General features: G+C 51.0%; 5 protein-coding genes across 5 annotated transcripts; 3 read left to right on the top strand and 2 right to left on the bottom strand.

The window, feature by feature from the left end:
- Window positions 1–3,721: 3,721 nt before the first annotated feature.
- J4E84_007377 (uncharacterized protein) lies at window positions 3,722–4,726 on the bottom strand (the record flags this gene model as incomplete). The annotated part of the gene is made up of 1 exon (XM_049389961.1): window positions 3,722–4,726. The coding sequence occupies one exon, from the start codon at window positions 4,724–4,726 to the stop codon at window positions 3,722–3,724; it is 1,005 nt and encodes a 334-aa protein (XP_049242261.1).
- Window positions 4,727–8,607: 3,881 nt separating this feature from the next.
- PHO5 (acid phosphatase pho5) lies at window positions 8,608–10,467 on the top strand (the record flags this gene model as incomplete). Its single annotated transcript, XM_049389960.1, has 4 exons — window positions 8,608–8,667; window positions 8,720–9,137; window positions 9,188–9,960; window positions 10,015–10,467. The coding sequence occupies 4 exons, from the start codon at window positions 8,608–8,610 to the stop codon at window positions 10,465–10,467; spliced, it is 1,704 nt and encodes a 567-aa protein (XP_049242260.1).
- A 5,050-nt stretch (window positions 10,468–15,517) lies between these two features.
- J4E84_007375 (uncharacterized protein) lies at window positions 15,518–20,480 on the top strand (the record flags this gene model as incomplete). Its single annotated transcript, XM_049389959.1, has 4 exons — window positions 15,518–15,703; window positions 15,768–16,368; window positions 16,415–18,764; window positions 18,818–20,480. The coding sequence occupies 4 exons, from the start codon at window positions 15,518–15,520 to the stop codon at window positions 20,478–20,480; spliced, it is 4,800 nt and encodes a 1,599-aa protein (XP_049242259.1).
- A 3,266-nt stretch (window positions 20,481–23,746) lies between these two features.
- Window positions 23,747–25,097, top strand: J4E84_007374 (uncharacterized protein; the record flags this gene model as incomplete). Its single annotated transcript, XM_049389958.1, has 2 exons — window positions 23,747–24,197; window positions 24,247–25,097. 2 exons carry the CDS (start codon window positions 23,747–23,749, stop codon window positions 25,095–25,097), a joined length of 1,302 nt encoding a protein of 433 aa, XP_049242258.1.
- Window positions 25,098–25,776: 679 nt separating this feature from the next.
- Window positions 25,777–26,859, bottom strand: J4E84_007373 (uncharacterized protein; the record flags this gene model as incomplete). Its single annotated transcript, XM_049389957.1, has 2 exons — window positions 25,777–26,782; window positions 26,843–26,859. 2 exons carry the CDS (start codon window positions 26,857–26,859, stop codon window positions 25,777–25,779), a joined length of 1,023 nt encoding a protein of 340 aa, XP_049242257.1.
- Between the last annotated feature and the right edge of the window lie 531 nt (window positions 26,860–27,390).

Below are 27,390 nucleotides of genomic sequence, written 5' to 3'. Positions count from 1 at the left end.
CTCCAGATTTGAAGTACAAAGAAGCAACATAAAGATGAGGTTGTATATCTCAACGGCGAAAGCGAGCCTCCAGACATGGCTTCGTCCATCCATTGTTTCAGCTGCCCGCTCGAATCTCATGTCATCGTGCTCTTGCAATTTGATGAGCCGTAACCGCCATGTCAAAGAAGGATTGCATTTTGGTCACTCCGAAGAGACGAACATGGAGGATAATAACCGATTTTTTTGGGAAAATCGACTCTGTCAAGTGGGATATAAGAGGGAAAGACTTTGAAGTGAGGGAAGAGTGTTTTATACCCCAAAGCTCTGGGCGGGAACAGACATGAAAACTGCTAAACCGTGTTTGATATCATACAATAGACTGGGTGTCTTCCGCACAACCATTGTCTCTATGTCATGCCTTTTTGGAACGGTTGTTTAAAAGGTTTACATTGAAGGCGAGGCCGGAACGAGACATCGAGTTTTGGGAGGTCCTTTTTGGACGGTCCTGCCAGAAAAAAATGGCTTTTGTGCTGATAAGGATGTTTGGTTTGGCTCAAACATAGGTGGAGGTGCATAGGTCTTTGGAGGAAGAGGCGAACAACACCATCAACGTTTTCACCTGCCGTTTTTGGTTTCTTTTTGGAATTGGAAAGTGTAATGAAGGAGATAAGACCCAGGAGGCCGTGGTATATATACACTTTGCGATCAGACTCGGCGGAGCGGAACATGCACACTTCGTGCGCTGACTTTCGAAGACATAGACGTCTTCCTCTAGTATTTTGACTCCTCGGTGCTCCACAGCGACACATCAACCTTCATACTCGAGGGTTTGATACATCCTGGACCTACACTGTCCGAACATGAGTGACCTCTCTGTGTCTTTTTCGACATCAGATCTTCTTCAGTAGGAATCTTCGCGGTTGTCTTTCTCACACATGAGATCTTATTAAGACTTTTTTGGTGGCTCGCAGCCATTACCAATATCGGTCTATACTTTTCGAAAGCCCAGAGAAGAAAGACATGGCGTAGTGTTTCACTGCTTTTGGAAAATCTCGCCCAAGCGAGGGAAGTTGTGGAGGAGAGAAGCAATGAACAGCCCGTGTTATTTATACGCCAGCAACCCCAGCATGCCTCACTCGTTGTTGTTGTTGTTGTTGTTTGGACCACATGTAGCGAGGCACTCGGTGTTTTGACACAAACTGCTGGAGGCCAGGACGCACATGGCGCATCTTGTATCAGCTTTTGTTTCGAAGAAGCCGGCAATCTGATTCCGAGAGAAGGACGGGAATTTTCGGTCCGAGAGTCGAGTGGAAAGATGTAGACGTTTTCGTCGAACACAGGAAAACATCAGATAAGTCTGCATGGATTTTGGGGTCGAGACCAGGCAGCACATAGACGTCTCCATCGCTGTTTATGATAAGAGTGAGATTTTAAGGTGGTGGGTAGAAGACAAGAAGTGCCGCTGCAAGGAACACCTTTTATACCTCTAAGGTTAGGCGATCTGTCGCGTCCATGGTAGAGCCACTATTCTGGTTTCCAGCGATCTTTTGTTTTCAGAGAGGCATCGGTTGCGATCGCGTTGGCTTTTTGATATTGACAACGATCTCACTCCGACCCGGCTCTCATGATATTCTGGGTTTTTTGTTTTTGAACTTCGAACTTCGTCCGTATCCACGAAAGGCAGCTTCTATGTTTCCTTGACCGGAGCTTTTACAAAGGAGGACAAGACTCAGACATGCGACATTATGTCGACAATTTTGGGTATTTCAACGTGGAGATGTTTGACGAGGAGAGAGCGAAGTAATCGTGAGTTGATCGATTCATATACACCGAGGAGGACGCACAGAGCTGCTGCCATATTCCGCTTTCATTGAGACTTATGGAAAGAAGTGGTAATGTTGATGAAGTGTTGAAACCGACCAAGATTTTCGTAGTTGACAGTCGAAGATCGCAACGCGGAAATCATGAGCGAGCGCGTCATCATCTTTTGGAAGGGCCTCGCACTGCGGACACATAATGCGTTAACCAGGGTATTTTTGGAAAGCATCACTTGTGGATGTCGTGTTTCTGGAACTGTCCCAGCCAGAAAACCATCAAGTGAAGCGCTCTTTTGTTTTCAAAATGTGGAATTGCAAGGAGGTGCGAGAAGAGAGCACGCTGATGCGAAAACCTTTTATATGCGACAGGATCTTCTCAGTAGATAGCTGAAGATCGTAAGACAGAGATCACATGTCTCTTTCCTGAGCGACTTTTGGAGTTGCGTGCCCACGAAAACATCGAGGTATTGTTCGGAAGTTTGGAAGTGGTGACACATGGAAAGTATCCCTATTGTTTTGTAATTCTCCAGGCCAGAAGATCATGTGGGCGATACATATTTCTTTTGAAATAAAGTACGGTAAGATGTGGATGGAAGGAAGAAAGGTCGCTGAGGAAAGATAGGCCTTTATGTGCGTGACAAGACGCTAGCACCACACCCCTGGGTAGTGGGGCGCATCGAAGCGCGACGACGCTCCGTTGGCTTCCAAGGTTAACATCGCTTACTTTCATACCTCTTTGAGCGGGCTGTCGCCTTCCCAGTGTTTGCGAAAAGGTTATTCGGTCGCATCATGGTTTACATTCTCTCATCGACGCAACATGGTGTCTCAATGTCGTGCTCATGCATCGGCGCTGACAACGTCGTAGTGCGTCGTAGCTAAGCTTTCTATGAGTGTTGGACTGCACCTTATGCGTCAACCAATGGCATCTGATGATGATTAGCGTGGGATGTACGCCGGTCCCGCGGCTGGCCTGAAAGAGCGCCTGACGTCAGACCGAAACTACCCAGCGTCGCTCTAGAAAGTAGCCTTAACTTTCATGTCTTCCTTGTACAACACCATCATTTGACTTGCCACCAGAGAGCCTTTGAGATAACTCTCACGCTTCACGCAATATGCCACCAACCCCCACCCCACCAACCCCCTCGTCACCCACAACATTCCTCCACCTCCCCCGCGAACTCCGCGACAAAATCTACACGCACGCCCTGTCCAATCCCACCCCCATCGACATCGGTTCTATCTTCCCCTCCCCGGGCTACTGGCACGAGCCCTCTCCCAACCCCCCTCTCCCACCAACCCCCTCCCTCCTCCGCACCACCAGACAAATCTCGTCCGAAGCCGCCCCTATCCTCTACGGCGCCAACACCTTCAACTTCCCCCACCCAGGCCAACTCCCCACCTTCGAACAACAAATCGGAGCGGAGAATTGTGCGCGGGTGAAGAGTGTGGAGATATGGGTTCGGTACCCAGGTCCGGATGAGGTGGTGTTTGATGTGGGGGAGTTGGGGCTGGGGGAGTATGATAGTGTGCCTGAGCATTGGATGAAGGTCTTGGGGGAGAGCGGGTTGACGGGGGTAAGAAGGTTGGGGGTTGAGGCGGTGATGATTGGGTGTGAGCCTGATAAGGTGCTTTCTGTGCTGCCTATGCCGGATGAGTTGAGGGATTGCTTTGTTGGGTTTCTGGGGAGAGGAGAGGATGGAGGAGGAGGTGGGGCGCCGCGACTGGAGTTGAAGGGGATAAGGGAGGAGGAGAGGGGGAAGTTTCCGGGGGAGTGGGATGTTGTGTTTAGTTAGTGGGATTAGCATAGGGAAGGTGAAGAGGAAGAAGAAGGAGGAGAAGAAGAAGCGGGGAATGGGGACTAAACAATAACATTACTATTAGCACGACTGCTTTATATATTGCTCTCGCTGTTACGATGCCGCTCAGATCTTGCCAAGACCAGCGCCCTTCTTCACGATCTTCTCCACTTCCTTGAGCTTAGTAAGCTTGTACTTGTACGGAGCCTTAGTGAAGTTGCCAACTTGAGTAATATTGACAGTCGCCTTTCCAAAGTCGTTCTTCGCACCAAGGTTCGCGAAGCCATCAATCTCAAAGTCGCCATCGGGGCTGGTGTTGGGGCTGTCTTCCGGAATGACCAATCCGTATGTGCTGAGAGCCTCGCGTGTCTCGCCCTTGAAGACGTTGCCTTCAACGAGAACCTGGTTGTCGCTGCGGGAGTGGATGGCTTGGTACAGGAAGTCGACGTAGAGATTGTTGTAGATGTGCTGGTGGCCGAAACGACCGGCGGGGCCACGGGTGCCCTCGTTGCGCCAGTAGTTGTGGTGGTAGGTGACGTGGAGGTGACCTTGGTCCACATCCCTGAGCGCATCGCTGTTGCCAACGAGAGAGCTCTTCCAGTGGTCGTGAAAGTAGTTCCACGAGACTGTAATCCAATCCGCGGCGCGGATGATGTCAACTTGGCCGTCGTACGCATCGGGGCCCAGAGCAGGGAAGTTGCCAGTGGTGAACTCGTTATGGTCGATCCATACACGGGTGCTGTTGCGAATCGTCATGCAGTCGTCGTCTATCGCTGTGAATCCGATGTTGCGAATGATGACATTGGTCTTGTTGAAGATGTTAAGACCCGAGCCAGTGATTTGAGCTCCCTTGCCCATTCCGATGAGAGACTTGTTCGACCCTACTTGGACTCTTGATGTGAGGTTGAAGTTGCCCTTGGCGTAGATGACTGTTGGCTCGCTGCCGTTCACAGCTTTGATGAACTCGGCGACCGTCCGAACAGTAACGCTCTTGCCATTTTTGCCAGCACCACCAGTGGTTGGTCCGATTGGGTTGTCCTTGGCGAAACCGACGAGGCTAAAGTCAGCCCCTGCAGGAGCTGCGGTCGCACATAGCGTGAGGGAAAGAAGTGATAGAATTGAGAGCTTCATCTTGAGGTAGAAGATGCAGATGGGTTTGCGTGATCTGATGCCGATCAACCAGCGATAGCACTTACATTTTATATCCTGTCTTTTCGAGCGTCGGCAACCAAAGAGCCAGTAGATGGCCATGTAGTCGGCATCCAGCCTTTGAGGCGTCCATCATTGCAATTCTTCCGGTAAAATGGCTGATGGCGCATTGTCGTACAGGCTCGAAAAACTCCCACTCGCGCAAGTGCATGCTGCGTCCATCACCGTGATGCTGTATCTCGTCTTGGCCTATCTTGGCGGACGTGCATACCGCCCCAGGAACGGCAGCAGGTATTGCGCAACGTTAGACTGGTGGCTGCAGGTTGTGGTGTTGAGTGGTGGAAAGAGGCATCCCCAGATTTTCCCGTGGCTGGAAGGCTCGATCGCCTCTTCGGACGGCGGGGAAAATACGGGGGAATCGGCTTGGCGCGCAATTCCACCAGTACGGACCGCGGTTCCCTGCTTGCTTATTTCGTTGCATCTTAACGTTCTGTCGCCGAAGCGTATTTCGAAACTGGTTTCTAGAAGCGAGATGAGCCACCGAAGCTGTCAGAACTCTCTCAGCATTACAATGTCTGCGTGCGCTCGACTTGTTTGTCGCAGCCACCAGGATTGTTGCCTTGATGCTCAAGCAAACATCGCATGTAGATCAGCGGAGAAAACATACGGGCAAGTCAGATTGGCTGCTTCGCCATTCGATAGGAAGACATCATCTGTCGAATGAGCGGTGCATTTCAACCGCCTTGGCTTCCTTATCGTGGACTAACGCTATGGCGAGACCGAGGTTGCTCCAGGGGTCTCGAACAACGACTGTGCGACACCGCTGCTTTGCGATGCCACAGGCTGTAAGCTTATAGGAAGTGAAACTGGCGAGGTAACCGTCTATCCTTCACACGCGAAGTCTACTCTGTCAGCACTTTGACAGCCTGCGATCCGGTACTCCTCCATGATGGTGCGACGATGCTTATCGAAACTTGGTTCTTGACACAAGAGCGATAATGCGACAAAGCAGATTGTCGCGTTGACGGATGGAATACAAGATTCTTTGTTGAAAGGGTTTCCATTCAAGCACAAAGGCCAAGCATTGAGACCACCCTGCACAATATGAGGACCAGGAAGGCCTCCGCAATGTCTCGGTACGGCTTCCGCATTCTGAGCGCAGTCCGATCTTCTCTTTAGGACGGCCAAGTGACGTATTTGTGGTAGAAGACGGGATATACCCTTCTAACTTTCACTCGAGACATGACCGACCAACAGCGCATGGAAGAGATCAATCGCGCATACGAGATATTGGTCAACCCAAACTTGCGGACGCAGTATGATGATCGTTATCAATCCATACTAATGCAGGATGCTCAGCGTTTCAACCCAAGTAGACAAAGGTGGAGGCGGACGAAGAAGACTCCATGGACGGGATGGCCTGAAGGTCTCCTCTTTCCGCGATGGAGGCCTTCGCCGCCGGGAGCTTGGCCTTTGGATTGCGCAACGAAGCAAAGAAAGAAACCGGAGTTGCATCATTCTCATGAAAATCTGTCACCGCCGTCGATTATGAAGTCACAGTGTGGTGTGCCGAACGAGGAACGATCGTCTCAAGATGTTTCACGGGATCGCGAGCCAGGGGGAAGTACTGCTCACGGCCTGCCTCAATCAGGGAAGGAGCGTCTAGGAGGGGATGACGACGCTTCCAAGCCTAGAAAAACGCACTGTATGATGAGCGGCTTGCGCTACCCGGTGCCCCATCCGAGGAGGAAGAAAGCGGAGAAAGATAACCCGAGGCAACCACGACAACGCAACCAAGCGACTAGAACCACACACACGTTCAAGCGACCGTGGCCTTGGGTGAGACAGCCAGCACCGAAACGAAGGTTGTTGAGGGAAGTGTTGGAAGACGAGCATGGACGCACGATAGAACGGTTCCGAGACGACTTCTTCCGCTGTGAAAATCTCAGTATCTGACAGAGTAGATCGTCAAGCGACAACAGATGGCGTCTCCACCCAAAGAGCAGGCAGCCCCAATGACTGTAGGAGCCGAGCGGGAGGAAAGAAGAGAAGATCGTGATGAGAGCATCAAGCGCCGATTGAAGGAATACCAACGGAAGAGAATAGACCATACGCCCAATTGGAATTAGAGTAGAGATGACTAATTGATGACGATCGCGTTTGAGTTCATTCGTGCCATGGCGAACGACCCTCTCCTGATATGGTATATCCGCGAAAAGATCGTCGTCCAGAATGACGATGACGGGTTCTCAAATCCAGTGCTCTACGTCGAATTGGTTCTACTTACCGCGTGTCTGGCTTGGTTGAAGGCACGTGGATCCAGATCATGTGAATCTAACATGTAGTGGTCGAGGCGCCGAATGGTGCAACTTGTGGAAAGCCGATCGTGCGAGATCCGCGGACTATATGCCGGCAGATGGAGTGATCGGTAGGAACCAAACTTCGAATCAAGATGTTGTGAGAGGTGAGGCATCCGATAGGAAGCAAAGCCTCTCGATCTCGGCGAGGCCGCGACGCATTGTCATCAGAGACAAGGCTTCCCAATAGAGGATTCTAATTCTGCGTTGCGGGATTGAACAGCCCGGCCGCGGCACCCAACTGCATCTCCCCTGCATGTCTTGCAGTGACCCACTCCTGAAACCGCTGTCTTGGGTGAATCCGAATTGAACACGGTCGATGGTGTGGATGGAATTGCAAGTGCGAATGCGACGAAAGTCCGTAGATCTTGCAAAAGCCTCAACGCTTGAGACGCTGGAACAGTGTTTCGCTTGCGATGTAGGCTTCTCCACCTGTTGTTGGGTTGGTGGTACGATTGCCGCTCAGGTCCAGCGACCGAAACGCTCATAGCACCAATGAATTCGATCGCTGCAGTGCCATCCCACGTGCAACGATGGGATTGGGTAAGAATCATGCGGCAGTCAAACATCGATGTCAGTGGGGGTTCCAATGAAACCTCGGGTCGGTCATTGCAGCAACCCTAGACGGGATTGCCTCCGATGGCTTGCACCTCAAAGTGTCAGAATTTTGCTCCCTGATAACCGGTTGGGTGTTAGTGAGCAAGCTAATTCGCCAGTGTGCTGGTAAGTAGTTTGGCATCGGGACCAACCGACAGTCCAGAAGACGGGTCTCGCATGGCAGGCTAGCGGAGACAGTTGCTTGATGCATGCAACCCCATCTGACGGGCCCTGTACTAGTCGGTCCAGGCATGGGGTACGGGACCAGGTTCGGTTCAAGCGTGTTGCATTTAACGGAGAAGACGAGAAAAGGCTGATCAGGTAGGTCGGCGGCATGCGCGTTGGATGTCATCGTGAGTGTTGATCAAGCGTCTAAAGGCAAGCCACAAGATCATAAGGATGCACCCAAGCTTTCCAAGAGAGTCTTGAGTGCGAAGAAGCTCCAATCCTTCAAAGGTCAATCGGGGCGATGTTGGGAGAAGGCGTTCTGGCCGTGCCCCTTTTAGCGTCTTGGCGCAGCACGTGGGGTACATGATTGGACCGAACGCCCTCTCCTCGCGTTCCCTTCACCACACCAGATGCGCGGCAAGGATAACCCTCAAGACGCGTCAAGCCTTGTGGCGGCCTGGGCTCGCAAAGGCGCATCTTCACGAGTGAGTCTGCTGCTTACAGCGGAAAGGCCGAAGGAAAGATTGCAAATCTGCGGGCGTGCCAGAATGGAATGATCTTACTGGTCCGTGGGTACCGTAGGTTTGGCATACAAGCATGATGCTCAGCACTCGGCGTAAGCTTGAGTGCACGTATATAGCTTGGCCCTGCACCCTCTACCACTGATCTCCAGCTCCTACAGCCGTCTTTTCCGGACTCAAGCCTCGTCTAATCTCTTGACAAGTCTCGGCAAGCTTCACAATGGCTCACAAGACAGCTGGCGGCAACGCCGCGTTCCACAACTTCAACAATGACTTCGCGGTATGGTAACACGGTCGACGTCTTGAGTAGCAGCCTTGCTGACTGTCCTTAGCATATTGAAGACCCCAATGAGAGACGCCGGCTTGCGCTTGCTGAGATCGACAAAGCGCCCTTTGGCTGGTACCATGTGCGCGCCATCTTGGTGGCAGGTACCGGTTTCTTCACGGATTCGTACGACATCTTCTGCGTTTCGCTCTTGACGATCATGTTGGGTATTGTCTACAAGCACGACAACAAGGGAGTTCTTCTCACCCAACAAGATACAGCTATCAAGCTTGCAACGTCAGCTGGTACCGTTCTTGGACAAGTTGGCTTCGGCACACTAGCCGACATTGTCGGACGTAAGAAGATGTACGGTCTTGAGTTGATCCTCATCATCGTCGCCACACTCGCTCAGTCTCTCACTGGCCCCGGTCCCGGAACATCGGTTGTCGGTCTGATCATATTCTGGCGTGTATTGATGGGAATTGGTGAGTCCACTGTCCAGGCCATTCATTGAAGCCTTACTAAGGACTATTAGGTATCGGTGGTGACTACCCTCTATCGTCCATTATCACTTCCGAGTTTGCCACGACCAAGTGGCGCGGCGCCATGATGGGTGCCGTCTTCGCCATGCAAGGTTTTGGTCAGCTCGGTGGTGCTCTGGTCATGCTTTGCCTCGTTGCCGGTTTCAAGGACACACTTTCAGGCGCTAAGGGCTACGCAGACTGTGATGGTCAGTGCTCTATCGCGGTTGACAAGATGTGGCGTGCCCTTATCGGGATTGGCATCGTCCCAGCCTGCATCGCGCTCTACTACCGTCTTACCATTCCTGAGACTCCTCGCTACACGTTCGATGTCGCCCGTGACGTCGAGAAGGCCAACGCAGACACCAACCAGTATCTCTCTGGTAAGCATGGCAACGGCGACCCTGATGCGATCGCCCAAGTTGCCCAGACCCAGGCCACTGCTCAGCTTGAAGTTCCCAAGGCTTCTTTCGGCGACTTCTTTAGGTTCTACGGCAAGCTCCGCAACGGCAAGATTCTTTTCGGTACCGCAATGTCATGGCTCCTCCTCGATGTTGCATTCTACGGACTTGGCCTGAATTCCTCGACTGTTCTCCAAGCTATCGGCTACGCCAACGGTGACAATCTGTATCTCAATCTACACAACCTTGCTGCCGGTAACGCTATCTTGGTGTGCGCTGGAGCTATTCCTGGATACTGGCTTGCGGTAGCGACTATCGATACTGTTGGACGCAAAACACTCCAACTCGCTGGTTTTACCATTCTCACCATCCTCTTCATTGTCTGGGTATGTATATGTTCCCATTCCATGCACCAAAGACACACACTAACTGTTATTTAGGGATTCGCCTACAGTCACCTCAGCCACCACGCCATGTTGGCCATCTACGTCCTCATCCAGCTTTTCTTCAACTGGGGTCCCAACACGACCACCTTCATCGTGCCTGGAGAGTGCTTCCCAACTCGCTACCGTTCCACGTCTCACGGAATCTCTGCTGGCTCAGGAAAGATCGGCTCCATCATCGCTCAGGGCGCCATTTCTCCTCTTCGAACTCGGGGCGCTACAGCGACGAACAAGAACCCATGGTTGAACCACGTCATGCAAATCTTCTCCGCTTTCATGTTCTGTGGTATCTTCACTACCTTGTTGATCCCGGAGACCAAGCGTAGGACGCTCGAGGACCTTGCGCAAGACTGGGATATGGGTGATGAGTCCATCACTGGTACGGAGTACGCGCGCAAGGCGGAGAACCGCAGCAGCGACGAGGCTGGTACCACTGAGCTCAAGGCTTAGTTTGCGCTGTCGTTTCGCGCGTCGTTCTTTCTTCTCTTCCTAGGCTTTCGCCTCCATACCCGTCTGCATGTAGCATCAATAGCTAGACTGTAATGCATTTACTCATACTTCATCCAAAAGACCTGTCATCAGCTTTTCTTACCATTCCGTGCCTTCTCTTATATGGAGATCTCTCTCCGCATGCAGCCGTCTGCTGCGTACCGGAGCACTTCGCCCTTCCACCGTGCGACATGAGGTCATACGAAGACTTGGGTCTGGCGCGCTTGATCTTGATACCTGATTTCCTCGCGTATAAGTCGTATGAATTGCGGGAGGTGTGGTTGGCTCGTCATCTCTGGGTCGCCTCTGGGCCATCGCAGCAGAAAGAACAGGTGATGTTTGAATAAATACAAAGATACATGTCGGTCCCGAAACGCTACCAGGTGCGTCATCATGCGTAGAAACGTCCCCTGATAGGCCTTTTCACAACATCCAGTGTCGTACCAAAACTCAGATGCCCCACTGCCCGGCGGCTTGCCAAACCATCTCGCCGATCCACATGAGCATCGTACCAAACTTGCGGCATCTCCACTACGCCCCATGAGAGAAGACTTCTCGACACGGCCACCAAGGTACTGTTTCCCTCCTCTTCGGCCATCGATACAGGCTCGTAGCCTTTTCCTTTTTCGCCCGCCTCCTCATTGAGTGGGGCTTTGGCTAATGGTGATACATGGCAAGCAGCTGCGATGGCCTGCGAATCTGATCCGATGGGCGGCATGTGACCGGGCAGTCGCAGCAAGCCCAGAAGCCAGGGGATCTGGATAGCGGCAACGGCTACGGCAAGTAGGGCGGCTAAGTATGTTGGAGATAGACCCCAGACGACTAGAAGGTCATTGGGTAGGGTTTGCTCGTCTATGTAGGCGCTGCTACCTTCATTGTAATCGTCTGATACGAAAAATAAGCTTATGTCTGTTGAGTTTGTATGTTATCTTTGGATTAATACTTACTATCCGTATATAGTAGCACGAACGAGCTTTTGGAAAGCAGGAAGTGCATGATAGCACTTAAACTGATAAGGAGGATGCTGTATTTGTATGGCAGCTGGAGCCTGTAGGTTCCAACCTGTCGACCTCTTATGGGACCTTTCGTTAGTGTATCATTTCGTTTACTGCTTTACCGTTATGGTGGCACCACATGGACTTATGGACGTTGAAAGAAGAAGAAGGAGAAAATACCTGGGCTGCGAGACTCGAAGAGGCCGGGATGATGTGGAAAGCAGAGCCCATTCCTGGCTGAGTTGTAGCCGAGTAAGTATCGCGTTATACACAAGATACCAGACCGAGAGGGAAAGCTGTGGCATGTTGGCCAGAAGTACCGTAGTGATGAAGGGAACGGGGGATTTTGGCGGCAAGATCGAGTAGGCGCTGCTAGAGTCGCGATAGCTCCTTGGAATCCTGAATTATTGGGTAAGTAATGAGCATATCCGTGTAGGACTTGACTTACCATCCTTCTTTCTGTATCATGTGATATTCTTTCCTAAGGAATCCAGCTGCAGCCACAATGCAGGTGATAAACAGCATGTATGTACACTTCCACGTCTAGAGTAAGAGACAAGATAATCTTCTTAAAGAGGTGCCCTTGTGTCTTACCTACAGCTATTATTACTTATATAATTATATATTCTATAATATATTTTATTTACTCTAGTATAAAGTTCTATACTTATTTTTACTATCTAAGAAAATAGCTTAAATACTAACTTATATTTTAACTTATATATTATAAAAAGTAAAAAGTATATTAGTATACTTTTACTATTTTATATTACTACTAATATTACTTTAAGTAAAAAAAGTAGTTTTTACTTAAGAAAGCTAGTAACTTAGCTAACTTAAATAAATAAGTAGTATATTTACTATAGCTATTTTAGTATAAAGAAAGTATTTACTTACTTAGTATAAATCTATATATATAGCTATTAGTATATACTTATTATAAGTTATATTATATTATATACTAAGTAAATACTTAAGATAAAACTTATATAATTTAATACTTTATTAAGTATATAAGTTTATATTTATATTTATAAGTATTTATTAATAATACTTAGCTTATATAGCTACTTAGTAGTAAGTTACTTTTACTATATTAGTAAGTAAAAGCTAGTAGTATTTAATATTAATAAAAATATATAGTTAGATTAAAATTCTAAAAGTAATAAAAGTAAAAAAAAGTACTATAGTATATATATTATATAAGTAATAATAATACTAAAGTAGTTATTTTATATACTTTACCTCTAACTTATATTACTATATATGTAAAGTTATACTTTAGAACTATTACTTTTATTTTATAATATACTTAATAACTTATTATAATAAGTAACTTATAACTTCTAAATTTTATATATACTTATATAATTAGGTTCTCTTAAAAAAAGAGAAGTATTGTTAACACAAGAGCTCTTAAAGAGGTGTACCGCCACAATATCAAATTACCGCTGCCAGCCCCGTGCTTCGAAGCTGGAGTCAACATATTGAGCCTGCCAGCAGTAGACGCGTCCGGGATGGAGATGAACGAAGCTATCGCATCCCCAGGTGTGACCAAAGGCTCCTGGTTTCCTAGAACCCACACGACCGTTACGCAGATTATCACTTTAACCAGACAAGCTAATGTGACCGTCAGGAGAAGCGGATTTGAGACACCTACATAACAGGCGGCATCATCCCCCTGGAGAGAGACCTCGGCATCGGCCGACTGCAGTATGACACTGTTGAAGAGCAAATGCAATGGCAGCGAGGTAATTAACAGTGCGACCCAAGCCACAGTCTTGAAGCGAGACAATCGCAGTGCGTTCCGCCATGATAGCACTCCGATATCGACAGACCTGCCCCGCGCGTGCGAGATGTCCACCTCTGCACGCGTCGGTGAGCTGAGTACCTGCGAGAAGAAACTGGAAGACGCCAAGATCGCGCTGGACACGGCGTTGACGAGCAGATGGAGGACCGTGTTGATGTTACCCGCCGTTGGTTCGCGACAGGGCGATTCGTGGAACAGGAAGCCGTTGCCCACAGCGGCCCTTCGGTCAACGAGGACGTGGTCGCCATTAAGGCGATACTCTGATATCTGCGAGAGGTCTGTTTTGAGGATTGCAGCCACGGTGAAGCCGCAAAGTAATAGTGTTAGAAGTGTCATCGCGCCGATGTTCAGGACGGCTAATCTCCTCCATCCGGTTAGCGTCGGGAGGAGCTTCGGGAAGCAACGGTTTAGCCTGCCCATGATTGAACGAACATTGACGAGATTGCAAAAATGGGGTAGATGAAGATAGGAAGATGAGGAGTTTTAGATCGTTTATGTTTGATAGACCTAAATAGCCACTGCCTTAGCTGCGCCATCTTGTAAGACGGTGGAGGCTATGTAGAATAAGTGTGGGGGCCAAATCAACGCGCAAGGCTGAAACTGACGCGGGGCGACTGCTCATCATCTACAGATCGCCGCATCTTGAAGAGGCTGACCTAGATATGATTATTGGGGAGCATCCATTTGTGGCTGTTCATTAGGTATCGTCGCTATAGCCAAGCGATGATAGCGTCAAGTCTGTTCTAATACTTCGTGATTGCGCACGCTGTGTAGCTGCGCGCAGAGATCACATTGCCACTTCTGTGAGCGACTCTGGGGCGACCACGACACCAAGATGATCGCTACTACTACTGCGTCTATTCCAGCCCGTACTGACCTTAAGATGGTTGCGGATGTATATAGGCATCCTGTTGCCCACCGATTGTGGAAAGAAAATCCAACATTCTCTTGTTTCCATGTTAGCGCAGCGATGCCCAGGGAGTCGCTATCGTCCTCGCGGTGAACGCGTGGTGCAATACCCGCCCTCATCTCACTCTTTCGCTATCTCGTTGCAAGTCGGTAGGCTGCCACTCTCCCGAGATGGCGCGCCGAGTCCCTCAATCATTTAACCCATCCAATCGCGAGCAGGCTGCGAGGGCCCTGCACTCATACTCATCCATATATATATATATCGTTGCTTGCAACACCAAATAGATGAATTCAAACTACGCCCCTTTCCCGAGCCTGAGTTGGAATGGAGGTTGGCACTGTTCAACAACACTGAAACGGTAGTCATGACGCACTTGTGCGCGCGGCGGCCGTGGTCCCGCAACGCTCCGTTGTTCAACCACACGCCGGAAAGGAGCCCTGGAGGTATCAACGACGATACCTAGGTACGTTGACACAGAATGCCTGCCCTTGCGATCGTTAGTGTGGTGCAAGGCTTCGGGTATCAAGATTCTCCGCTCAGCCTCGCCTAGCGCATAGCCGTCCAATCATCACACAGAGAACCCGAACGCTCCAATCACGGCGCAGATGGCCCGAGCACGAACTCCGCCTTGCGCATTGGCCGCTCCTGGAGTCCCGTCCGGCTGCACTTCGCACTGAAACGCGAACACACATCTGATCGGCTGTATCTCTTATCATGGCACGACACGAGGTAATCCAAACCCACATAGCTAACAACATAGCTAGGGAGACCTCGGGAGTGAGCAGCTGATTTCACGAGCATAGGGAGCAACAAGCAAAAGCGTGTGTTACGCTGTCCGCAGGCGAACGCGTCGGCTACTGCTACTGCATCTATTCCAGGCCTGTCTGACCTCAATATTTGAGTATGTAGGCAGGTATCCTTTCGCGTTGGCCAGTCCGTGCATTTCTCTGTCGTCTGCGCGAGATGGCTAGCGGAGACATCGGTGGACCCGAGTAGGAGAGGGACCGCCGGGCATCTGTGATTCGCATAAGATGCGCGACAAAACGGTCGCTGTCTACGCACAGGCACATTAGCTTACCCGCACTTGCGTTTGCACAGCCCCTTCACTCTGGGCTAATGCTTGAATCACTAGGCATGTGCAAACTAGGTCTACGGCAATTTGGCAGTTAACGACCCCATACACCCAGGCCTAACTTGAACACGCCTTCCGTATACCTCAACAACTCGAGTTTCTTCCATCCGGGCCTTCGCTGAATGCCTTCTTGAATCTTTCTTCGCTCCTTCCTGATCGCAGCCATGGCTTTGCTATTCCGCCAAACTTGGGCGCTCATGCGCAAAAATCTCTTGCTGGTCTGCTTGAGAAGACCAATCACTACTTTCATCCGTGCACTCGCTATCCCGCTTGTTGTCATTCTTGTTATCGCTTTCAGCAAGACGTGGTTTGCTTCTGGGGGGCATTGGGGTGTGTCTTCGGCTCGCCAGGTTAGTGGCCTCCAAAGCTTTGAGGCACCAATACGAAATCGAACCAATACTAACACTCGAATAGCTACCCTCTCTTGAGGAAGGACTACGAGCCAGTCCTGGCCACGGCATTGTAGGCTTCGTCGACAACGGTATGAAAGGAGGAGAAGTCTCAGCTGTCATCGATACACTCTCACGACGGATCAGCGCTGCTGGGAAAACGCCAGAGCTATACGACGATACCAGAAGCCTTGCTGTAGTTTGCCGAACCGACAACGAAGGCAACTCACCATGCTACAGCGCCATTGTATTCTTCTCCAGTCCAACCGAGGGAACCAACGAGTCGTCAGCCGGATACTGGAACTACACAATCCAAGGGTTGACCACGCCGTATGGTCCCATGGACATTACGAGCACCAGCAACGCCATCGAAGTAGCCACATCGCCTTTGCAGCGCGCCCTTGAGCTTGAGATTATCGAACGGTCACAATCAGACAACACATCGCAGATTCCTTCCGAACTGAATGTCATCGCGTTCACTCGTCAGGACCAGGGAGCACTAGAAGCCGATCGGACTGCATCGTACCTAAACCTTGTTACATGGGCCTTTCCACCCATCTTCACTCTTACACTCATTGGTGTGGTCGATCATCTAACTTCATTTGTTGCTCGCGAGCGCGAAATTGGTACGTGACAACATTTATTCCCAGAACACGGACTGACGTTAGCCAGGAATGTCTAGTTTGATCGACACCATGATAATGGGAGGGTCCAAGTTCCGGGGCATAGCCGTTCGACAAATCGCGGCTTACGCATCGTTCGCGCTGGTCTACTTTCCCGGCTGGCTGGCAGTGGCCATCGTCATCTCCGCCGCCATCTTGCCCGTCACTTCTAACTATCTACCCGTGGGATTCGTTCTACTTTATGGGCTCGCAGTGACTGGATTCTCTCTCTTCGGGGCCTCTTTCTTCAAGAAAGCCCAGTTGAGTGGCCCCATCATGGTGGTCGTCACACTAGTCGCCGCCATCCTTCCAGCAGTGCTTTTCAACCAGACGAGTACTGTTTGCGCCATACTGAGCGTCTTGTTCCCTTCAGCAAACTTGACGTACTTCATTACTGGCATGGCAACATTCGAAGCAGCCGGCAAACCGGTCAGCATGATGCATCGGGCCGATGAGGCGAGCGAGTCCGAACATTGGCGTTTTCCGCTGTACATCCACTGGCTCATATTGGTCGTACACGTATTCGTGTTTCCTATCCTAGCTTTACTGGTAGAGCATCTTCTCTTCTCAACAGCATCTCCACACAGACGTTTTGAACGTCCAGCAAGCGCAGGCGATCCGACCGTCAGGGTCTCAGACTTCTGCAAAACATACAAGCCTGGCTTCTTTGCTCGACTGTTTCGACGTCGTAAGAATGTCGATGCGGTCAAAGGTGTCGATTTCAACGCATATCCAGGACAAATCTTTTGCTTGCTTGGACCTAATGGAAGTGGCAAGTCGACGACCTTGAACTGCATCACGGGCGAACAGAGGGTCACGTCTGGAAACATCATTATCGATCCAACAGGCGGACTGGGTTACGCTCCACAGAGCAATGTCATCTGGCCTGAATTGACGGTTCAAGAACATATCCGCATCTTCAGCGACCTGAAATGCCTATCAGCAGCGAACCACGAGGTCGTCAACGATCTCGCTAAAGGTGTCGATCTTCTCAAGGAGCTTTCAGCTAGAGCTAAGACACTCTCTGGTGGCCAGAAGCGGAAGCTCCAGATGGCGATGATGTTCGCGGGTGGAAGTGCAGTCTGCTGTGTGGATGAAGTCTCCACAGGCCTCGATCCAATTTCCCGGCGAAGAATCTGGGAGATCTTACTCACTGAGCGGCGAAATCGCACCATCATCATGACGACTCACTTCCTCGACGAGGTCGATTACCTTGCCGATGATATTGCTATCATGTATCAAGGTACTCTTCGAGCTGCAGGTACTTCGGCGTCCTTGAAACACGGCTTTGGTGATGGCTATACTGTCAAACTACCTTACAAGACAGACGTCCATATCAGCATCTCTGGGCAACTCCGAACGGAACAATCGCGGCACATGACCACATACCATGTCGCCACAGCCGCTCAGGCTGCAGAGGTTGCGGCCGAACTTGACAATTACAATCTCGGTGGCTACCAGCTTTCCGGACCCACCATGGAGGAGCTCTTCATCAAAATCACCGGTGATGCGATCCAACCTTTGGAGGGGAAGACCGAAGAAGATGATACTGTGAAATTGAAGACTGAGAACATCATTGTTGACGCGACCGAATTGGACTATGAACTGTCCGAAGGACAGCCCGTTTCTCTTGTCAAGCAGTGGTGGATTCTGTTGCTCAAGAGAGTGAAGATCCTCAAACGTCGATGGCTACCTTACTTTGTCGCCGTTGCCTTCGCTCTTGTTGGTGCAGGGATTGCGCCTCTACTGATCAAGAAGTTCGATGCTCCGCTAGGGTGCCCAGTGCAAGCAGACCTCGTTGACGATAACGCATATCGAAACGACATTGGTGTTTTCTATGCAGAGAGTAATGCCTATTATTCGGGCACGGACGAGCTTCGAAAGTCATACGTTGCTGGGCCTTCCGATCGACTCAACTCAACGAGGATTGGTTTGATGGCAGACGTTTACTCCACCAGCCACACTTTGAGTTACTCTGACACCTATCAATCCGGGTACACGAATTCTTCACAGCTTGAGAACCAGCTATTAATCGTCGATACGTACGAAGAATTCGCGCGAGCAGTTCAGAACGACTGGAAAGAACTAGTTGCCCATCCCAGATACATCTCTGATGGTGGTTTTCCCACCACAGAACTCAGAGGCGGGATCTGGATGGGCGATAGCTCAACCAGCCCCACTATCATGGGTGACATCAGCGGAGGCGCCGCCATGCAACAGATGCTGAACTTCTACAACGTCATGGCTGGTGGTGTTGGCATCTCGAGTTCTTACAACGAGTTCGCCAGTACTGTCATTCCGAGTCTCATGGCTTCCGATGCTACGATGTTCATCATTTATTATGGACTGATCATGGCCTGGTACGTTTTAACCAGTCGCGCAAGTAGCACAACAAAGCTGACACACATAATAGCTATCCAGTGTTTTTCGTCTTATACCCGACGGATGAGCGCCTGTCAAACGTCCGCTCGATGCAATACTCCAACGGGATCCGTCCAGTGCCACTTTGGCTTTCCCATCTGGCTTTCGACGGTACCTTCGTCGTCACAATCAGTGCTGTTGCTACAGGTCTTCTTTCCATGTCGACCCCAGTCTGGCATGGACTCGGCCTGATCTTCGTCATCTTCCTTCTGTATGGAATTGCGTGCGCACTACTCAGCTACATCTTCTCCATGTTTACCAAGAAGCCAGTCACTGCTTGGTTCTTGATGGCCTTGATGCAGGTCATTGTCTATTTTGCCTACTTCGCTGGCGTGATGGAGATCCAGGCCACTACACCATACGCAAAACTGGAATCCACGATGAACGCCCTGTACTTTGGTCTCGCCATCATATCGCCAGTAGTCAGCTTGGAACGGACGCTGTTCATTGGTCTTCAGCAGCTTGGGTTGAAGTGCAACGGCCACAGCGACGGCTCCCTCTACCTGTACGGGGGGCCCATCTTGTTCTTGGTTGTGCAGATCGCTTTCTTGTTCGCACTTCTCATTTGGTGGGATAGTGGCTTCGCTCTGCCTTCATTGCGCCGCGAAAATCTGGTCAGGGATACAGAGGCGACAGACATGTACACGGCTGATCTTCTTACCGAACGTAGACGGCTGGCATCACCTGACATCGATCTCCGGGTTGAGTCTGTGACGAGATCCTTTGGCAAGAACCTTGCAGTCGACGATGTCACATTCGGCGTCAAGACATCGGAGATCTTTGCTCTACTTGGACCCAACGGTGCTGGCAAATCGACCATCATCTCGATGATTCGTGGCGACATCAAACCCTCAACACCAGGATCCGTAATCGACATCGCCGGCAACCCAATCCCGACTAGTCCCCTTGCAGCACGCTCCAGTCTAGGTGTGTGCCCGCAGTTTGACTCTGCCGACGTCCTCACAGTCCGTGAGACGCTGCGCTTCTTTGCCAAGATAAGAGGAGTCAAGGACGTCGAACATAACGTGTCGACCGTGATTGCAGCCTGCGGTCTCAGTGACTGGACTGATCAATTGGCGCAGAAGCTCTCCGGTGGCACCAAGCGCAAACTGTCTCTGGCTGTCGCACTAGTCGGGAACCCGCGTGTTCTGGTCCTCGACGAACCTTCTTCGGCGCTAGACGCGAATGCAAAGCGCGTCATGTGGCGCTGCCTGCAGACCATCGCAAAGCGACGCGCCGTCGTACTCACGACGCACTCGATGGAGGAAGCCGACGCCCTCGCCGACCGCATTGGCATTGTCTCGTCGCGCATGCTCGCTCTTGGCGACCGCGAAGACTTGAAGCAGCGTGCTGGAAGCGAATACCACATTCATCTCGTGTCGCGCTCAGCACCTTGCACCACACCGCGTGAACTGCAGAAGATGAAGGAATGGATTGCTGTCACCTTTCCCTTGGTGAACGTTAGTCGCGAGACGCAGGGCGGTCAGGTTAGATTTGAGATTCCGGCTGACGGTAATGAGTTTGCGGGTTTGATCAGGACATTGGAAGGTGCGAAGGACGAGCTGAATGTGGAGTTTTATAGCGTGGGTAAGGCGACTCTGGACGAGGTGTTTGAGAAGATTGTTAAGCGGTACGGGGATGTAGCAGAAACTTAGTTAGATAGCTAGAATAATAATAGGAGCAGGTCGTCATCGAACTTCCTATATGCGCAGTGTCCATGACCAACGCGACACCCTCAGCCATCTCGTCAGCGCCAGAAACGCTGTAGCTAATAACATCCCTCCACCGCCCACAAACCACACGCCCCAAAATTCCCTCCGCACATCATCAACCGCCCCACCTGAAACACCAACAGTTGCATCTTTCTTCGCTGCCCCCGCAACCGGACTCCCGACTAACCCACCAAACGCCGCGATCGAATAGGCCATTCCCATGCGCGCCCCCAGCTCCCCGACGTCGCTCGTTAACGCCGCAATAATAGGCGCGGGAAGACTGACCATCCCGCCGGAAATGAACCCATAAACCACCGAAATAGCGATAAGACTAGACTTTTCAACGGCGAGTGGGAAGAGAAAGATGACCAAGGATGAGAGAAGACAGCCGGGCAGCATGATGTTCACGCCACCGAAGCGGTCGGCGAGGTAGTTAGGCGCCAGGCGACCAAGAAGGGAGGAAGCGTTCATGATGCTGAGGAGGGAGAAGGCAGATTCGGTATCGAGAGAGAGCTTGAGCGCATAGTCTTGTATGTAGAAGAAGGGGATATAGGCGGTGGCCATCATGAGTGTGAATGCTGAGTGTGGTTAGCTCTTTCCGCTCTCGAAAGGATTTTGCAAGCATGAGTGTATTCATGAGGGAAAGGAAGGTGACTAACCAAGGACAAATGCAGTGTAGCTTCTATCCTTGAGCATTCGAATGTTCAATATCGACCCTTTCCTTGGCGCTCGAGGTCTCAGCCGCATAACCGCGAAGCATACAGCCATGCATCCGAGGATCAGGAATGCGAGGGCACGCACAGCCCAAGGAAAGCCTATTGTGACAAAGAGGCGGCGCATCATGAGCGGATAGAGTATACCAGCTAAACCACGATATCTCAAGTCAGAATATATCCTTGAAGCAGAAATAGCGACAGCGGCTTACCTAGACTGCTTCCTGTCGCCGCAATACCCGTTGCGATCATCTTTTTCCTTTTCCAGTACAACGGAATAACCGCAACACTCGTCAAGCCAAGCAAACCACTACCTAGACCTACACAGACGCCTTGCGCCAGAAAGATCTGCCAATACTTTGAGCACTGTGCTGTCGCAAAGAGGCCTCCTACTTCGAAAAGCGTCCCGAGTGTGATGAGAAGCCGAAGGTGTCCGCGATCGAGCATTATCCCAGCGGGTATGCCAACCACCATGGTGAGAAAGAGCTGAATAGATCCAATCCAGGATATTGCTGAAGCGCTGTATGTTGGGAGTAGGAAGTTGACGTAGTAGGTTTGGAATACTCCGTAGGAGTTTGTTAAGCCCCTAGGGGTGTTTGAGATCAGTTCTTGTAGAAAGGAGGGTTGGAATGTGAGCGAGACTTACCAGGTGTTCCAGAAGAGAATCCAGCTTCCGAATACCTGGAGCCAGGCTACTACGCCGCCATCCATACGGGGTTCATGATTACATGGTTGCTGGGAATAGGCGTTTTCGTTGTTCGTCGACGGGGTGCGTGTTCCAGTACCTAGATTTTGGGTATGTGTATTAGGATGCCTTTCGGCATCCTGACGTATTTCGTTGTCCTTATTGATGGTCGACATATGAGGGCAGCGAAAGTCTGCAGAACCACAGCTCCGCTTGAGAATCTATTGAAGCGCACGTAGAGAAGAAGCTTGATATGAAGCCGCGTCAAAAGCGTGTCGTACCTTTTGACGACTCATACCGTCGGGCAAAGGTTGACTACTTGTGCTAGAAACCGTATTACAAACGGAAGGCGAGTGCGCGTCACGGCCACGGCGTTTGGCTTGGAATTGACGCCACCACGCCACCTGAATAGCGTAGGATGTTTAGAGTTAATGGTCGAATTAAATGCCGCATTCATAGACCGGATCTTGCACTCTTTTGAGTAGCTTAGAAGATGTTATACAGAATCAAGTGGGGGATGAGGGTTAGACCAGGACCGGGGATATCTGCTGTCATCCTGCATTTCGAATGAGACGATGAGATAGGTAACTTTCCCTGCGTTCTGATGTTCCACCCCACGCGGCGCCTTAGAATAGCTCCGTCCCATGTAATCAATTCTCGCTCAGCCTCCGAGGCCTTTGGGTAAAGTTTCAGTAAGAGAGGCAGCCAAGGTAATGAGGGAGATGGATAGAGCGGACAAAGTAGCAGCTCGAGTAGCCCGAATTGAAGCCCAAGCCAACAAAAGAGCGCCTAATATCACCCAGAATAGAAAGCGCAAAGCTCTAGCAGGACCCCCGTCACGTAATAAGCACTAAAATTGTGGTGGTCGCTCTATTGCTATCGTTCGTGGCTCTACGGCCTGAGTTTTGCAGTAGTAGGTTTGGTGTTGGTCGGTGGTTACACGACGTCGGCCATTACGCGCACAGGCACGGTACAATTCGCTGGCCTAATGTCCCGCAGCGGAAGAAATCGTTTCTGGAAAATGACACATAGATGGAAAACGCCCGAACAGACTTCCTAAAATGGACTCGGGGCCGCTCTTTTGCTAAGCAAGTGCAGTGCGCGATGCTGAACGTAAGCCCTCTTGTTACGGGTCGTACGATCATAGGCATCAATGAGAGTGGCCTTATTGCTGATGATATCCAGACTTACTCCGCGGTTAGGCGTCTACCATGTGGAGTTATCCTGATTATGGTTTGTGGGTTGTGAGTCCCGCGTCCGTGAGAGGAGTGACAAGTCAGAATTGCGTGCTGAGGGCAGAGCAACCTTGGAATGTAACCCAACAAGTATATAACGTATCTAAAATGGAGCGTAATTGAGAGGTCGACTTACTGTCTTCATTGTTCCGCCTCGAGTGCCTCTATCCAGTCAATATGAGATCGATTGCGACTTGGTCCCGTCCTGCAGGACACTACCAGTTCTTCGTGCCGGGTGTCAACCCCAGAGTGCTTTTGTCTGCTCGGTCATTTGCATCGGGTACGTGGACCCCTACCAATCCTGTCCAGGATCTGATTGAAGTTGGTGCTAAACCATGAGTAGCAGCTGTAGCGGTGGCCGAGCACGAGACGGCTACAACGGTGACGCCCCAGCGTTTCCCGTATGAAGCCTTCTTCAAATACAATATTGATCAGAAGCATCGAGATGGTTCATATCGCCAATTCCGCAACATCAACCGTCTGGCCCAGGAGTTTCCCTTTGCACACTCCGACGTTGAAGAGCAGCGTGTGGACGTCTGGTGCACGAACGACTATGTAAGTAACCAGCCCAACAACATGAGGGTACCTACTGACGAGAACGACGGACAGCTTGGGATGGGTGGTCATCCCAGTGTCTTACGTGCAATGCGCACCGTACTTGACAAATACGGCGCTTGTTCCGGCGGTTCACGAAACATATCCGGGCACAACCGATGGGCTGAAGCCTTAGAGACGTCGCTCGCAAAGCTGCATCGAAAAGAAGCAGCGCTATCCTTCACATCCGGATACGTTGCGAATGAGTCCGCATTGGCAGTATTGGGTGCACATCTCCCCGGCTGTGTCTTCCTTTCTGATGAATCAAATCACTCATCCTTGATCGAAGGCATCAAGATGTCCAGGGCTGCCAAGCTAGTCTGGCGACACAACGATGTTGGAGACCTGGAGAGGAAGCTTGCGTCCATACCTTTGGAAACGCCGAAGGTTGTCGTGTTCGAGTCCGTATATTCCATGTGTGGTAAGCAGATGGGTCGCCCTGTAGCCATCGTCCACATGCGCAACGTTCTAATTTGGATCAGGTACCGTTGCCCCCATACGTGAGATTGTTGAGCTGTCCGAGAAATACGGCGCCATTACTTTCCTGGACGAAGTCCATGCAGTCGGCCTCTACGGGCCACATGGGGCGGGCGTGGCCGAACACCTCGACTACGATATCCACCAAGGAGTTCGTGGAGATGGACAGAGCACGCTTATGGATCGAATTACCCTGGTCAGCGGAGCGCTTGGTAAAGCGTTTGGAACCATGGGTGGTTACGTCGCCGGGTCCGCATCTCTCGTCGACATGATTCGCTCGCAAGCCCGTAGCTTCATATTCACAACAGCACAACCGCCAGCTGTTATGGCAGGGGCGAGAGCTGCAGTCGAACATCTCTACTCGCATGACGACTCACGTAAGCAGCTTCAGCGCAACGCTCGTAGTGTCAAGACGGCGCTACGCGAGCACGGTCTTCCGGTCTTGCCGAATCAATCCCATATAGTGCCTCTGTTGGTTGGCGACTCCGTAGTCTGTAAGCAGGTTGCAGATATCCTGTTTGACGAGTACAACATATACGTACAGCCGATCAACGCCCCGAGCGTGCCCAGAGGACAGGAAAGGTTGAGGATAGCACCAACGCCAGCCCATACGTCCAAGCAGCAGGATCACCTAGTGGGTGCATTGGTGGAGATCTGGGACAGATTGAAGCTGCCGAGCCTGAAAGACTGGCAGCAAGAAGGAGTATCACCGCTCTCGGAGGTGTTGAGGGAGGATGGAATGGATCAGGTTTGGACACCAACTCAGCTTGGTCTAGAAACATGGAAAAAGCGTAGTCCAGAGTGCTCGCAGCTGTGTGCGGTTGAAGGGGAAGACACGAGGCTTGGGTGGCACTGATCATGGCGAAGAGGTCTGTGTTCTTCTGAGCAGTAGCTATCCCAATAGCGTAAATGACATCAGCACTACCGCCCAGTCCGGTGAAAATTCAGTCAGCACAAGGAACCTGGTCAAGTTACTTTCGCATTCTATCATCAATGCGCAAAACGATTTAAGTGTTGTTTCCTCTGCCGATTTCGCACGCGCGACCCTGATGTTCGTTCCTCACCACGGTGTGCCAATCACGCATCTGAGGAGCTTCAACAATGATAATATATTGTTACAGAATGCCCATTCCTTCACATACGACCATAGGATCATGAAAATTAGGCTTCCCGTCCGCTCAGCCATATACAAGCATGATACCGGCTGATTAGTAGTTAGGTGGGTGACCACTAGCGAATCCCCGCTGTTGTATGTTTTTGATCTTCTTTTTGCCCACGCATAAAATCCATGCTCGCCGACTCCCTCGTGCGAAGCCCGCGCAGGAAGATGGCGCGCTTCACTGTTGTGCACTTCTTTTTGCTCACAGTCGAGAGATGTAGCTAGTTGCAGCTTTATTGGACGTGTCGACCACTTGCGCAACTCAAGGACTGAACAAAGAAGGAAAAGGGTAGACGTGCGCAAAACAAACGCGACGGCAGCGATGTCGATACACTGAGCTGTTGTAGCAAACGAGATTCGACGAATTGGATTCTGTTTACACGAACAGGTGCGGTTCGCCCGCCTTGAACCGCCAGTTCGAAAGGTAATCCTCATAGATCCCCAGCATCTCCGGCTTCCAACCGAGAGTCTTGTAAGCGCGAACAGCCTTGGATCTCGCACTGGAACCGTAACCAATTTTGCTAATTGGATCAATCTTCATGGCCTCCTCTGCGCTCATAAAGTCCACATCCGGCGTGTCGAGCAACCCTCTCTCAAACGCCGCTTTGCTAACAGCTTGCGCGAATTCACCCCAGACCATCTCGCCGCTTTCTACAAAGTGGTATGACTCCACACCTCCCCATGTTGCGGCGCCACCGCCCTGTGCAGCTGCTTCCGTAGCCTTGACGAAGAAGCTTGCCAAATCGGTGATGTGTAACGTGTTGACGATTGCCTTGCCATCACCGACCGCGAAGCCCTGTCCGCGATCTAGGATGGAGTTCACGTATTGCCGTGCAGCGCTGCGCTCCTGTGTGTCATGGGCGTGACTCATACCGTATATAATCGGTGGGCAGACGATCATGGTTTTGATGTGCGGCGCTTCGCGGTCAAGCGCTAGGATCATGGTGTCGATGTTCAGGTGTGGCGCTTCGGGAGGGAGCGTGAGCAGGTCGCTTGCATTGTCCCAGTCGTCGTAGACCTTGGTGGCAGCCTGGCCGTAGGTTTCGCTTCTGGCAACTTCACCGGTGAGTATACCGCAGCCTGAGGTGTGGATCAAGTAGCAGGTGGATTTGTTCTTCTTCATCCCGTCGATGATGGACTTGGTCAATGGCTCGTAGTCGCTACTGCCCCAGTTTACGACTATGTCTGCAGTAGCTGCCGCAGACGAGATGACGTCGTGACTGTCGAAGTCACCGATGACGAACAGTGTTCCTTGGGGCAGGAATTGCTTCAAACTCTCTTCTTTCGTCTTGTTGCGAAGGAGGACGGTCCATTCGTAGTTGGGATGCGCTGCTGCGATCGCGTGAGCGCTTGCATTGCCAACCCAGCCAGTGACTCCGATGCTGTAGGTTTAACGCAAAGATCAGCGAGTCTCTCTCCACCCATATCAAGGGAAAGCTTACGCAAATATCTTGACCATATTGAGAACTGATGTTGAAGCGGAATGTATATCAACAGCATTCGGGCCGATAAAGGATATTCTTTAGTATAGCAGACGACATCTGTTTATATTTCTTCTTACTTATTGATCCGTATATGGAAACATGATGTCGTCCGGGAACGGGCACCGTCAATTTTCGTCCGGACGTTGAACTAGTGGCGCAGTCTATGCGATTGCGGTATCTGCCCGCAGCTGCTAGAGCTGCGAACGCATGCTCGTAGCGCCAGGTTGGTTAGCCCTTTTCGACGAGTGTGATGCCGCTTACCCGACTAGGGTCTTGCTTACGAATGAAAAAGAGTGATGCAGGTGTAGCGGCTAAGTAGAGATGCGTTCTGGTCTGCCGATCAGCTGTGATCAACCCAGAATGGGTTTCGTCCGCGGGGTGCGGTTTGCGTCCCATACCATACTGCTTCCGGTACGCGCCTGCCGCGCACCGGTATGTTATTCCTATCTGACGCTGATCCTATAGTACGTTGCAAAAGTGGTCGCCCCATCCATCAGGGCCTTCTA

Source organism: Alternaria hordeiaustralica (assembly GCF_023758085.1).
Source record: "Alternaria hordeiaustralica strain BMP 2776 chromosome Unknown scaffold_16, whole genome shotgun sequence".
In the NCBI taxonomy this organism is placed as follows: Eukaryota; Fungi; Ascomycota; class Dothideomycetes; order Pleosporales; family Pleosporaceae; genus Alternaria; species Alternaria hordeiaustralica.
The sequence above is the reverse complement of the archived record's forward strand: the minus strand, read 5'-3'. Positions and strand labels throughout refer to the sequence as shown.